This window comes from Columba livia, chromosome 1 (assembly GCF_036013475.1).
Source record: "Columba livia isolate bColLiv1 breed racing homer chromosome 1, bColLiv1.pat.W.v2, whole genome shotgun sequence".
NCBI lineage: Eukaryota > Metazoa > Chordata > Aves > Columbiformes > Columbidae > Columba > Columba livia.
Genome location: NC_088602.1, coordinates 34,567,187 through 34,580,627, shown reverse-complemented (window position 1 = coordinate 34,580,627; position 13,441 = coordinate 34,567,187). Strand labels below are relative to the sequence as shown.

At 42.1% G+C, this 13,441-nt stretch overlaps 1 protein-coding gene across 18 annotated transcripts in view; it reads right to left on the bottom strand.

Moving 5' to 3' along the window:
- ELF1 (E74 like ETS transcription factor 1) overlaps positions 1–13,441 on the bottom strand; it is a 90,423-nt gene that overhangs the window by 21,738 nt on the left and 55,244 nt on the right. For all 18 annotated transcript variants that reach the window (XM_065054805.1, XM_065054715.1, XM_065054734.1 and 15 more), the window contains 3 exons: positions 9,858–10,032; positions 1,854–1,961; positions 1,069–1,233 (listed from right to left, as the gene is read on the bottom strand). In XM_065054805.1, the coding sequence (XP_064910877.1) occupies positions 1,069–1,233; positions 1,854–1,961; positions 9,858–10,032 (448 nt within the window). The remainder of the gene's footprint in view (positions 1–1,068; positions 1,234–1,853; positions 1,962–9,857; positions 10,033–13,441) is intronic.

Genomic DNA, 13,441 nt, shown 5'->3' with positions numbered 1-13,441 from the left:
TGTCCCTAAGAACCTCATCTAAACGCCTTTTAAACACCTCCAGGGGTGGTGACTCCACCACTGCCCTGGGCAGCCTGTTCCAATGCCTGACAACCCTTTCCATGAATTAATTTTTCCTAATATCCAATCTAAACCTCCCCTCGCTCAACCTGAGGCCATTTCCTCTTGTACTGTCGCTTGTTATTTGGGAGAAGAGACCAAGCCCCTCCATGCTACAGCCTCCTTTCAGGTAGTTGTAGACAGCGATCAGGTCTCCCCTCAGCCTCCTTTTCTCCAGGCTGAACAGCCCCAGTTCCCTCAGCTGCTCCTCATCAGACTTGTGCTCCAGGCCCCTCACCAGCTCGTTGCTCTTCTCTGAACTCACTCCAACACCTCAATGTCTCTCTTGTAATGAGGGGCCCTTACATCTGCCTGCACTGCATGACTCTTTCCCCCTGCAGACATCAGCTTCCGTGCCTTTGATGGGGTCCACGTTGAAACAGGCTGGGAAAACAGGAGCAGAAGGTCTGGCTATCACCACTTCACTTACTCTTTGGCACAGCACCAACCCCGATGGAACATCACTCCGTGAACACTGTGTAAATGTTATCTAACACCAGCAGGAATAATGCTTACTATAGCATGCAGCTATTAAAAAAAAAATAAACATTCATATTCAAGAAAAGCTAAAAAACGCTCCTCATTCTCATCCAGTATTCTGAACAGATCAAGTATCTTTAGTTGAAGCTAAATAAGAGCTAATTAAAGTAACTCAGGATTCACAGTAACAAAAGCTCTATAGATTGTATTGCAACTGTACTCTGAAGAAAAAACCGTAAACAGAACAGACAGAGATTTGTTTCCTGTGGGACAGGCCATCATCGCTGCCTCTGCAACACCATTAGTGTCTAAACACCAGAATCTGTGCTCACCCTACCCAGTGAGAAAACACTTTCCCTGTATTTCTAGCTGAGCCCACTCAAGTATTTTGACCTGACACCTGGAATGGTTCCAGACACCCACAGGGGAGAAGAGCACACCACTCACTGCTCTCCTACTCCACACCACTGCTCCCCACTAGCATCTTACCTTTTTTCTTCTTCGGTTGTTCAAATTCTGGAGTCTCTGGTGATTCAGCGTAAGGGTCTGGGGTTTGGTGAACTTCCACCACTTCAGGGATCCCATCAAGTGTGACTGACACGTGCGTAATAGGAGCCACCATATCATCATCTTCAGTTGCACCAAACATAGTTGCTTTAGGGAAGGGGACAAGAGGATTATTTTCACACAGCCACGAGGACTTTTAAAAGCTCTTTTTTTAAACAGCAAAAATTTACATACAGAGTAAAACAAAACTATGACACTTAAGGTCTTCATGGGAGAAAAGACTAGTTCATCATGAAACATATCCACCCGCATTTAACACAACCAGAAGTACTATTAAAACAGAACAACTTAATGATATAAGGATATAACCCACTCTCCCAGAAAACACAATTATTTGGTGATCACACATTTTTATTCATATTTAAGGCAATCTGCAGATGTAAGTGTACATTTTCTTCTCTTGGCAACATAAACAGACTAATCCTTTATCAGCCAAGCAAAATGCTGCAGTCTAAACCACCTGACTTCATTCACACCATCCCTCTGTAATTTTTGACTCTTTTCTTACCTGTTCATCTCTGGCACGGCAATGAAATCTTTCATTGCATACAACACTGAATTTCTGATATCTATGTACATATCTATCTGATACGTATGCAAAGGCTACCTGGAAGCAAAACAATGCAGCCATGCTGCACTGAATCCCTGCTTCTTTCACAAATAAACAAGGCAAATGCAGGTTAGATTTGCTCTCATAAAAAACGTACTTATTCTTTTTTCATCCAACATAGGACCAGGAGAGTCCATATTGAGAAGTGCTTCAGCAGCCTCAATTGTTTCCATTGTTTCATCTCCATTATGACAAGATGCTTCAACTAAAGGCAAGAGAGAAAAATTAATTCTTAACAAGCTACGAACTGGACTTAAAGCTCAGGATGATTTTTATTCCTCCTTCATTTCTAGAAGAAGTGGCAAACACAGTCTTCTACCAGATGAGTAGTAATGAGTAAGCTGGGGAGATAATGCACACTGCAATCATTTCATTTATTTAATATACTGAATTTTTCAGTTTGTATGTACCAAAAAACCCCAAACAAACAAACAAACCAACCCAAACACAACAGCACAAACCCTTTGTTTCTGCCTCATCTTTCTAACCCCTCTTTTTGCTGATCACGCACATGCACTAAAACACAATACCAATGAACCCTAAGAAATATTACTACCATAAATAATATTCCAGACAGTATCTTTAAAAAAAACCAAACTCAATATTGCTAATTTCTTCTTTTAGAGAACTTCTATTAGAGAGCACGTGATCTAAAGGTGTAATGGAATCATAAACTATTTAAATCCCTGGGGATTACAGGCAGGGCTAACAGCACAGGCTCCAGGAACACGGTGGAAAGCAAACATAAAACACAAAAGCAATACAGAGGCCTGGCAAACTTCTCAAAAATTTTGACTACTACACAATCCCTCATCAGTCTACTGATGAGCTCCATTGATGAGCTCTAATGATGACCTTAATTTTTAATTAAGGTCATTTGAACCTATACACCAGAAAATCCAATAAAATGTCATTTTGTAAATTAACAGCTGTCCAAGAAGATAATATTGGTTTGATTAGAGATCTTGCCAGAGGATTTTTTTTTCAAAACAATTGTAACATGACAAATAAGTTAGATGCTAGTTCCAACACCTGGTACTGTAAAGCTTCGGAAACGTTTAACACATTCTTTTAGAAATTACTCTTTGTTGGATGAAAATGTACGGCCCAGGCTTCCTGACCCTTTGACAAGAATTTGAAGCTATGTTGGGGAATTCACGTGCATCTATCAAAGCAACACAAAGGGCTGCATTCGTATTCCCCTCTCTAGGACACCAACAAACCTCAGATATTACTTTCTCAGTCCTGTAATGAGTCAGCTTCACATTCTCTCCCCCTGTTCAGCTTTGAGGAATTTTGGGTGGGGCAGTCAAAAAAAAACCAGAAGAGACTGACTGACGGAACAAGCAAAAATGCACCATAAAACAATACAATGACCTTGGAACACTTCTTCTTCCCATGCAAGAAAGGAGTTTATGCCAGAAAGCAGAACTTCTATGCTTTTTTAAAATAAAAATCACGGTAACAAAGCACCCACCCCATGAGCACTAAACAATCACATAACTAAAAAAAAAAAACATCAACACAAAACAAAAAACCCAGTTTCACCCCAAATGTTTACAGCTTCAGCAATCATATCATTAGGAGAGGTCAAAGATGACTGCAGACATTCACACATCAGCCCTACCTCCTGCACTCAGCTGTGATTTCCAGGCAGCACACAGAGCTCAGGACAAGCCTCCTTACCTTCTGGATTTTTCTTGACCTCAGTCCTACTATGCCCCAAGCATCAGAGGCTCACACCAAGACACAATAAAGTAGAGACGGTTGTTGAGATCCCCTAACTCACCAAGCAACTCTCCCTGTTGTCCAGAGGATACCCTCCACCCCACACCTTGCACAGACATTCAGCCAGTTCGGGACCTGCACCTTCTGGCCGACATCTCCAAACAGGCTTAAGAAATGAGAAAGGCAGAGCTGAGGAGGTGAACAGTGTGAAAAGAGACAAGGGGAGGTTAGTGAGTGCAGACTATGGTCATGGCTTGGAAAGCCATAGAGCAAGACCGCAGCAAACTGCTGACAGTTTTGTCATGCAGCTTGCAGGCTCAGGAGCTCAGTCCCAGAGCATCTCGTCCCCAAGAGACAACCAGCATCCCTGGGGAATGCTTGGGGAGCTGAAGAGGAGGCTGGACCAAGTGCAGCCATGCCCGTGCTTGGCCCTGCAGTGCCAACTTGATCACATCTGGTTCTACGTTTCATTTGGATGGGAACTTCCCTATAATCTACCAACATAACAAAGACCACAATAAGGACATCACCCTAAATACAGGCACACAGCAGCGCCAAGGCAGCTGTCGGCAGTTCTGGTGTTGTCTGAATGGATGGGAAGGTCAGTCGCCACGATCCAGCTCAGCCAAAGCCACTGAGCGGGGCTGGGTGACGGTGCCACATACAACTTAAAACCAGCAGCAGCAGCCCCTGGTCCTCAGTGCTGTGGGTGGGGAGGAGGGAGCAGCTGCTGTTTGCTCCTTCCCCAGCAAGAGCAAACCCTCCCGCTCGCTTTTGGGTGCTGAGGTGACAGAGCAAAGTCAATTCTACACTCTGAGTAACAGCAGTCAAAGCAGAGGTCCCCAGCTTCACATCGCTGTTACACCGTGTGGCTAGAAGTCAACCATCTGTATCCCAGACTAATGAAAGGAACTTAAAACATATAAATGATTACTGAAATTGATATAATTTGATGCTCACCAAAGTGTATGGAGTGCCAAAGGTCTATCCACACAGAATGACAAAAATTAGTTTCTTAACCACATTAATGCTCTTGCTGACATCCTTCTGCATTAATGCTCTTGCTAACACCCTTTAAGCCTTCTCTTAGAAGATGACTTCACAAGATGGTTCAAGCCAAATTAATATTTCCCTGTTGCTGAAAAAACAAGGGCTGTGGTTCTTCCTCTTATCTCTGCCCCTGGTTCATGACCCAGACTCCTGACACTTAACACAAGCCAGGCTTCATGTTTTTTTGATCATGCAGCAAGATAATTCAGCTTTAGAAAATGGCTGAAGAGAAGTTTTTGTGATTTTGCAGGTTTAGCAAGTTGAATAGTGAGAACCCAAGAGCTAACACAAACAAGTTGTGGTGTACTGCACAAAGGAGATGAAGCGCCCACCTCTCTGTCCTACTGGCAGCAAGACACTAATTCATGTCCCTCAAGACAGTGCTTGCAGATAACCCACTCAACTACCAAGGGCAAGTTGGTGTCTGTTATTTTAGTTTTCCTCTTAACGTTGCAAAACATTAAGAGCACAACATTCTGGAGCACAAGTCTGATGAGGAGCAGCTGAGGGAACTGGGGCTGTTCAGCCTGGAGAAAAGGAGGCTGAGGGGAGACCTGATCGCTGTCTACAACTCCCTGAAAGGAGGCTGTAGCATGGAGGGGGTTGGTCTCTTCTCCCAAATAACAAGCGACAGTACAAGATGAAATGGCCTCAGGTTGAGCGAGGGGAGGTTTAGATTGGATATTAGGAAAAATTAATTCATGGAAAGGGTTGTCAGGCATTGGAACAGGCTGCCCAGGGCAGTGGTGGAGTCAGCATCCCTGGAGGTGTTTAAAAGGTGTTTAGATGAGGTTCTTAGGGGCATGGTTTAGTGCTAGGATTAGGTTATGGTTGGACTCAATGATCCTGAGGGTCTCTTCCAACCAAAATTATTCTATGATTCTAAAAGGGTAATCCAATCACTGACAGTTACAATATAGACACAAATTGAAGAAGAATTGGGATGAAACAGCTTATTTGTTACACTTCAGCAAAGTCACAGGTGGAAGAATGGTGGTGGTGGTGGAGGTAATTTCTAAGCAGCATCAGATTTCAAGTGTTATTTTAAATAGGTAGAAATTTTAAAAAGAGAGGAAAAAAAAAAAAGAAAAAAAGAAAAAGGAGGAAAAAAAGGAAAACCACACCTAAAAGTAACTTAATTTTTTCCAGGGTACTCCACAGGTTCTTGTTTATCTGAGCAAGCCACAAACGTAAGTCTCCATATTTGCATACCAATTACAGCCCAGTTACTGCGAACTCGTGTTCACTATGAATCAGCGCTGGCTGTGGGCACAAGGCTTGCCCAAACACGGCTCTCTGCTGCTCACTTGATGGGGACAGAAACTCCACCTCACGCTGGAAGGTCCCCGCCTCTGGCCAAAGTCCTGCTTTCCCTGCTCCTGCCCAGCATCTTTTCTGAAAGCTTCACCCTGTTCCTGGGAGTCCCACCTTGGTCCCGTCACCTCCCGACAGCACGAGTCCTTGTCCAGGCCAAGCTAAGGGCTGCTGGGCTGCTCACAGCCATGTTTAAATTCATGTCTGGTTTTACTATGGATAAAAACAGGGACCGCAGAGCCTGCAAGTATTACCAGAAGAAATCTAAAGTTCTTAAAAATAGAAAAATATCCATTAAACACAAAGGCGCCCACTTGTGCAGAATGATTGCTTTTTAGTATCAGCTGTGAACTGACTGTTAACTGATACTGACAAATAATTTAAGAACACAGGTATTTCAGGAGACCTACACATTACCCACCCTTCATTCTCTCTTTAAAATAAGGCTTTAAAATTTGTGAGGATAATTATCTCGTTGGGGAGCTATAGGAACAACTCTCACTGTTTGTAACCAGATGCTACATGCAGCGGTGAATAATTTCTTCATGAAGTAACTGAAACCATACCCATTTTTTTTTTTTTTTTTTTACAACTGGCTCCTCATAAACTAAAGATCCTCACAGATTAACACTGTGAGGTTCTGTTTCCACCTAACTACTCCTTTGGGTTTCTTTGCAGCATCATAAATGATCACCAAAGGCGCTGGGTTTGTGCGGGACTGCAGCAGCCAACATCTCATTGCCTTCACTCTCCTACCCGACCGGCTTCACCAAACGTACCAGCCAAATGCCAGCCAGCTTCAAAATGCTGTAAAATAACTTCTGAACTGGCTATTGAGCACCGTTATTGATCCATGAAGACGCACACTTCCACACTCCTGATTCAGAGCAGTGCATGGGGCGTCCAAGTGCAAATTTTCTGTCCCTCCTCCCTCATCCCCATAAAATGACTCAGTGCAGCCACTTCCCTGATGCTTTCAAAACAACGCCAGAACAGGTGAACCACAAAGTGCCAGAGTTTGATTAACTGTTATTTTTCCAAATTAAACTGGCCAGACATGGCAAAGGTTAAAAAACCAAAAAAGGTTTCAGGAAGTTCCATAATCCAATTAGTTACTCCTTCCTATGCATCTTATAACTGTAATTAGTTACATTAAGAAGGTAAATAAAGTGTAGCAAATTGTACCATCTGACAAGTTGGCCTAGAATTTATTCTGCACAAAATATTATCCCCTGTATTTTTCAGAGGAAAAAAACCCAAACCAAACACTTCAATATTCTCTTTAGAGATAAAACTTCATTCAAAGCCAAATGTTCCAATTTATTTTCTTAATCGCCCTTTACTACATGACAGTTAATCATTTAAAGTCCCATAATACTGGCAACAAACTGACCATATAAATTACCATCGTAGTTTTTTCCAGGGAAAAGTACTTTTAAAGAGGACAGTGATTAAGAAATGTCTGCCTATTCATTATAAAAAAATTAGAGCGTGAGCATTAATGTAACTACATAGCTGGCTGTTGGCCATCTGCCAGCAGGGTTTCACATGTAACAGATGCTGTTCTTATAGTTTTCTGCAGGTTATAATTTATACTATAGTTAAGCAATCACCCATGTGTGATAGCTCTGGATTTGAAGGGCTGAAGCTACAACCTATAAATGGAAAAACCTACCAGCCTCCATCATTCTGCAGACAGAACCCTAAACACTAATTGCTTCAGTTTCAGGAGGCCTACTGCTAACTTCTGTTAGTTCAGGAGAAAAGAGAAGTTTAATATATGACAGAGTCATAAGACGGTACTGAAAAAACTGCTAAATTAAAAAAAAAAGGGCAAATCTTGCATATTAAGCAGGCATTTCTCTGTAAGGTTTAGTCACAAATGATGGTGGTTTCAGTTTCATTTTGCTGTGAACTTCAGCCCTATGAATATTTTAACGTGGAATTAGTACAGTCTTTATAATGTCTGATCCTTTCTCAAATGCGTAACGTGAAAGCAACTGAAAAGATCGGTACAAACTTCAAAGAGCAAAACAACGGGTTTCACCGCTGAGACAAAACATGCCATGCAAACAATTAAAAAAAAAATAAATAAAGAAAAGAACTTGGGAACTTAAGGGAGGGGGAAAAAGGCAGCTGAAAAACAGAATAGGTGGGAAACGTCATTTACGATTAGTCCCATTTCAGAGGCAGCTCATGGGAAGCTGCGCTCGAACCTGGTCTCCCCCACGGCAGCCCAGCAGGTCAAGTGGGCAGCTGCGGCCACAGCCGATGCTTGCGGCAAGCAGGGAGGTGACAGAGGGCTCGTTCCACAGTGACCTTTCCTCACCTCCTGTGCGTTGCTTTTGCACCCCTGGGCCCCTGAATTCTGCCCCACTTGAGTGAAGCAGGATGGCTCCCTGTCCGAAAGCCAGGGCTGAGCCGCCGGTGCTGGTCCCTGCCCGGCCTGGGCTCATCCGCTCCCTTTCCAAGGCAAAACACAGCACTCACCAGAGCCAGCAGGACGGAGGGTGTGAAACAGATAATTAGTTAACATCTCATTCACAACAATAATCTCTGCAAAGTGGCAGCTCTGGTTCGCTAAGGACTTCGCCTTTAAAGAAAACCAGATTGCTTGAACTACAATGGCTGATGGGAACAATACCGTGCTTGTCTCTCTCCAAAGTATCGCAGAAACCCTTGGACACCATCACGTACAAGGATTACATATTTTCAGTCTCTGGCAGCAATTTGCAAACCCTTCTCATGTGAGCAGCAACAACAAAAACCAACGCTAACAAGAGCATTCAAAAAAGTGGAGTTTCACAATTACTCATGCTAGTAAAAATTCACACATAATATATTACAGTGAATATAGATTCACAAAAATGATCCGCTATGAAAAATTTCACACAGCCACATTAAGTGGTGCTTAAGTAACACACTGAGGAAATGCCAGTTGCAGTGTGAATAATTAATATGAATAGCGAGTGAATAGCTGGCAAGAGGTTTCAACTTGAAATAATGTCTAAGTATGTAAAACTTTTTCGAATAATCAGCTAACTTATTTGTACAGTCATAGTCTGTTCACAGATAATTCACTACTAAGAAAAAAAAAAGCCATTTTTATCAGATAAAACCACTTACTGCGAATAGCTCATGTCAATTTACTCTGTGAACTGTTCCTCATGTCAAGTTCTGTTGAGCTTTTGTTTTGCTTTTGGTGGTAGAAGATTATATCAGAGTGCGCCTTTGGAAATAATGTCAAAAGCATGACTGAAACCAGCAAGCTGTCTCCAGCCCTGGAGACAGGCCAGCTGTGAAGCCCAATGGCTGAAAGAAGATGCAGAAAGAGATCCTCTCCCTGTGAAGTATCTACTTCCATCTTTCAGACTCGTTCTGCAAAAATGCTTCAACTACATGCATTCAGTGAGGGGCTGTTTTTTTAAAAATGTACTATATCTTTGAGCTTTCCTCTTGTGAAATGTTTTCTCTTTGGGGCTACTTTTTCTAACAGAACTTAAACAGAACATCTGTATTTTAGGCATTAATCATTATGAGAGATCCAGAATGAATACTACGCTGAGCATACTTACAGGAGTAAGTCACGCTAACGTGCACATTTTATGGCTAATTGTATACCCTCGGGAAGCTAAAAGCAGTACATCTACTCAAGCTGCACATTCCTGCTTTTTGGTGTGTATGTTTACTTAGGTATATACCAACCATTAAATAAGAGCAAACAAATGCTGTGAACAGCAAAGAAAAATCTCGTAGGTACTGTGAGTAGGACTCTGTCTTAATCTCCGTTGATGGATGAAACTCTTCACCATTATCAGCTGTGCAGCTGGGATTACAAACCACCTGCTAACAGTATTAATGCCATTTTCTCTGTCTCGTACAGAATTAACAGCATTCAGAAGTACTATAATTTTGTTTCCTGTTGTTTTTTGTCATTAAGCTTTTTTCTACCATTAGCCACAGCCATCTTGGTGCAAAACCATGGCACAGAAACGTTTTTATTGCCAACCTGTGAGGGTGATGTCATCATCTTCTATTATTTGCTCTTCTGCAACGTCCAGAGAGTTCTCAGTGATCATGTCACTGGGTTCATCCACGCAGGTTAAGCCAGAGTAGTTGTGTAGGAGCTCTGCGCTAGGAACATGCTCCACGATGACAGCAGGGAAGATAGATGGATCACCAAGCTGGGGGGTAGAAAAAATAAAATTAAAATCATAATTACTTTAGACTACATCTCATCTAACCACTTGCTGATTAATACTTCAACAGACCTATGCCACATCACTTGAATATTAGACCTTCAGTACCAAAAAATAAGATTATTTTTAGCATGTAAAACCAAGCAGCAGCAGGGTCTCACTATGGGCCAGAAGCTGAATATCACTGTAGTATCTAATATACTGATTTTACTCCCATAGGTATGTCCTGGTTTCGTTAAAAACAAATTTATCTTTTAGTGGATTTTCCTGTCAGCTAAAGTCCTTTTACTAACTGCACTTTTCTGAAAACTAGATATATGTTTTGGCAGACATAGCAATGGAATGCAAGGATAGCTGCACATCCTGCAAGAGCAGTGAACTAAAACAGGTGACCAAAAACTGACCAAGTATTCCATCCTATTCACGTGATACTTCATATAAAAGTGGGAGAGCATGAGGATCTCGTCCCTTTTTCCTTATGGCCAAGATTAGGAGAGGACCTTGCGGATCATCCCTGCGAACTGAGGCCTAGTGACAGACTGAATCCAGTCCTGGTTGGCTGCAGAGTCCAGTCCAGGACTTCCAGGTGCCAGCCCTATATCTGCCAGAGCAGTTGCTGGGACTTTCAAGACTGGATTTGTATATTTTGTATTATTTTCTCTATTTTATTAGTAGCATTAGTAAAACATTTTTAATTTTTTCCAACTCTCTTCTCTCTGTCCTTCTTTTCCTCTCAATCACCTGTCCTTAGTGGAAAGGGGGGAGAGGGAAGGGCTAAAGGGGGAAAGGGGGAAGAAGAGAGGGCTAACAATACATCTGCCATGGTTTATTGTCACCCTGCAATCAAACCTTAACAAGGTAATACCAGACTCCCACGACACTATTTCATAGTATAAAAGCTGACAATACAGAGGAGTGGCACAGCACAGTAAATACTAAACACTGCTGGCAGTAATACGGGGCAAGTAATTTGCTGCAAGGACCTTAATCTTTTGCTCTTCCCATCAAGCTGGGGGTGCAGGAGTCCTGTGGCTGTCAGGACTGGATGAAGCTCTCAGAAGAACCAGGTTTCCCATGAGACACTTTGAAATCACTATTTTAGGAGACACTTGCTACAAGAACAAGGGATGCAACAGGGAGTACTTGATATAAATGCCGTAATACTTTCCCTCTCTAATTCTCACGGCTTTAGTCACTTGGCATTACTTCCCCCAAGCTTTCCTTCCTAAGTCAGCTTTCAGACATCATCCTTCTGTCTCAATAGTTACTTTGCATCAGATATAGAAAAGGCAGCTGGGAAAACAGAAATCAAGCTTACCAGTAATAATAATAAGATGCATACTCTCTGAAAAGGTGACCATTGAACAGAAAGAGGTTTTCAGAAAATACCATTTATTACAGACACAGTATTTTCCAAAGTGAGTCTTTTAAAATGTCATTTGCAGGAAGAAAGTTGTAGCAAATGATAGCAGAGCAGGCTCCAAGAAAATCTAGTGTAACTCTAAGGTTCCCTCACTATCAAAATAAATCACATTATGAATGTGGCAAGCTTAAAAACAAGAAAACAAGTGAAAAAGTTCCCAAAACATGCTTCTGAGAAAAACAGTATATATACATATGGTCTCATCCTACACAGAAGAGCACAGATATGCACGGATCAAGCAGGGTTTTTTTTATTTAAACACACAAGGAAAAAATAAACAAACAATGAAAACCCAAACAGACAACCATTTGACTGTGAGCTTGCTTAGGGACCGCTCGTGTCTCAAAGTCTTGTCACCACACACACCACCACCAGTGGAAAAGGGGCATCAGAGCTACTGGCTCATCACAGACAAGGGCTATGGGAATCAGCCTCTCCTAAGGGAAGAGTCTGGAATGCAAGTACCAAAAGTGGAAAATGCAATTTGAAGTTTTAAAGGGCAGTAATTACCACTTAAAATTGGTCTGTGTTCTGTAAAACGTGTCTCAGCAACAACGGTGATAAAGGGCAACCAGGTAAAAAGAACGAATTAAGAAAAAAAGTAGTATTTCTATGGGCTTCTATCGAAGACAGTCTGCAAAAGACTTCAACAAGAGCAAAAAAAACCCCAAGAAATAACCTACCTACTCTACCAAGCATAAGCTTCAAAATAGATTAACATGGTAGGAGATCAATAAAAATGAACAAAGGAGAGACCAGCTAAAGCTCTCTTGTGCAACCACGTTGCCAGATGATGGGCACATATTGAGTCAAGCAATGGGACAGCTTCTACTTTGTATCTTCAAGGCCACCTCTATCTATCTCGCCAGGACTGAGAAACCAGGAATCATCAGTGGCCAAGAGGTTCCCACTGTTCCTCAGGAAGAATCAAGTTCACATTTTGCATTCTGTTCACTGACCCAAACATCCCTGATCCTACTTGCCTCGAGGCAAGAATAAATAAATAGATTTGATTAAATAAAAGCCACAATAATAAAAAAGATGAAGCACTGTAAAGAGAGAAGAAAAATAAAATACTGCATACATTTTAAAAAGGTTTTTTTCAACAATATGTTCTATAAACTAGAAGGAGGATGGTCCATTACAGCCTCATTATCGAGATTCAATTAATAGCTCAATTTCAGTAATATGCTACAGTACATAATTCTGGGGATGCACGTTATCTATCTTGTACACCCATATATATTAACTACACAAAAAAAAACATTTAAAAAGGATTATATACAACATTCTACTGAGGCTCCTGTCACCTGCAAGCAAGCAAAGCACATGTTTTGCAAGTACCTGTTCAGTATTTTACTAAGCAGGTAAAAACTACGGATTTTAGGTAGAGAAGAAACAAATCAGGAGACTTCAGTCTTCTGATCCTGCTTTAGTTCGCGGACACTAAGGGTGAGGTTAATCTCACCTAACTTTGGACAGCTGTGGTGCAGACACTTGGACTGGAGCTGGGAACCCCAGGTTTCCTTCAGAGCCATCAGAGAGAAATGGCTGTTTCTGAGGCACAATTTCCCTGCCCAGTTTTACGCTCCTGTGCGTGAATCATGCCCTAAAAATGCCTGTTCCTCTCCATTGACTTAAAAAGGGTGGAGGAGTTGGAGTGTCTATTTCTGATGCAGGCATCCATCTCCTACATGTTCATCACCAAATGGCCAGCTGCCTCCCTGCCACGTCATCGAAGACAGAAGCTCCTTCCTCCCGCCTTCTGTGGCTGCACCAGCTCGATAGCTGCGGGGTCTGCAGCAGCAGATCGAGTTGTCTGTGCTCACTATCAGCCTCGTGTTAGCTTCTTCTGGATAAAAAAGTTACTCTGGCTCAGCGCTGTCCTTCTCTAATGACTGACGCTCACATTGCTGACTTGGCCCCTGAGAGGCAAAACCACCTCCAGTGTTGCTGTTTTCTTTAGTGGGG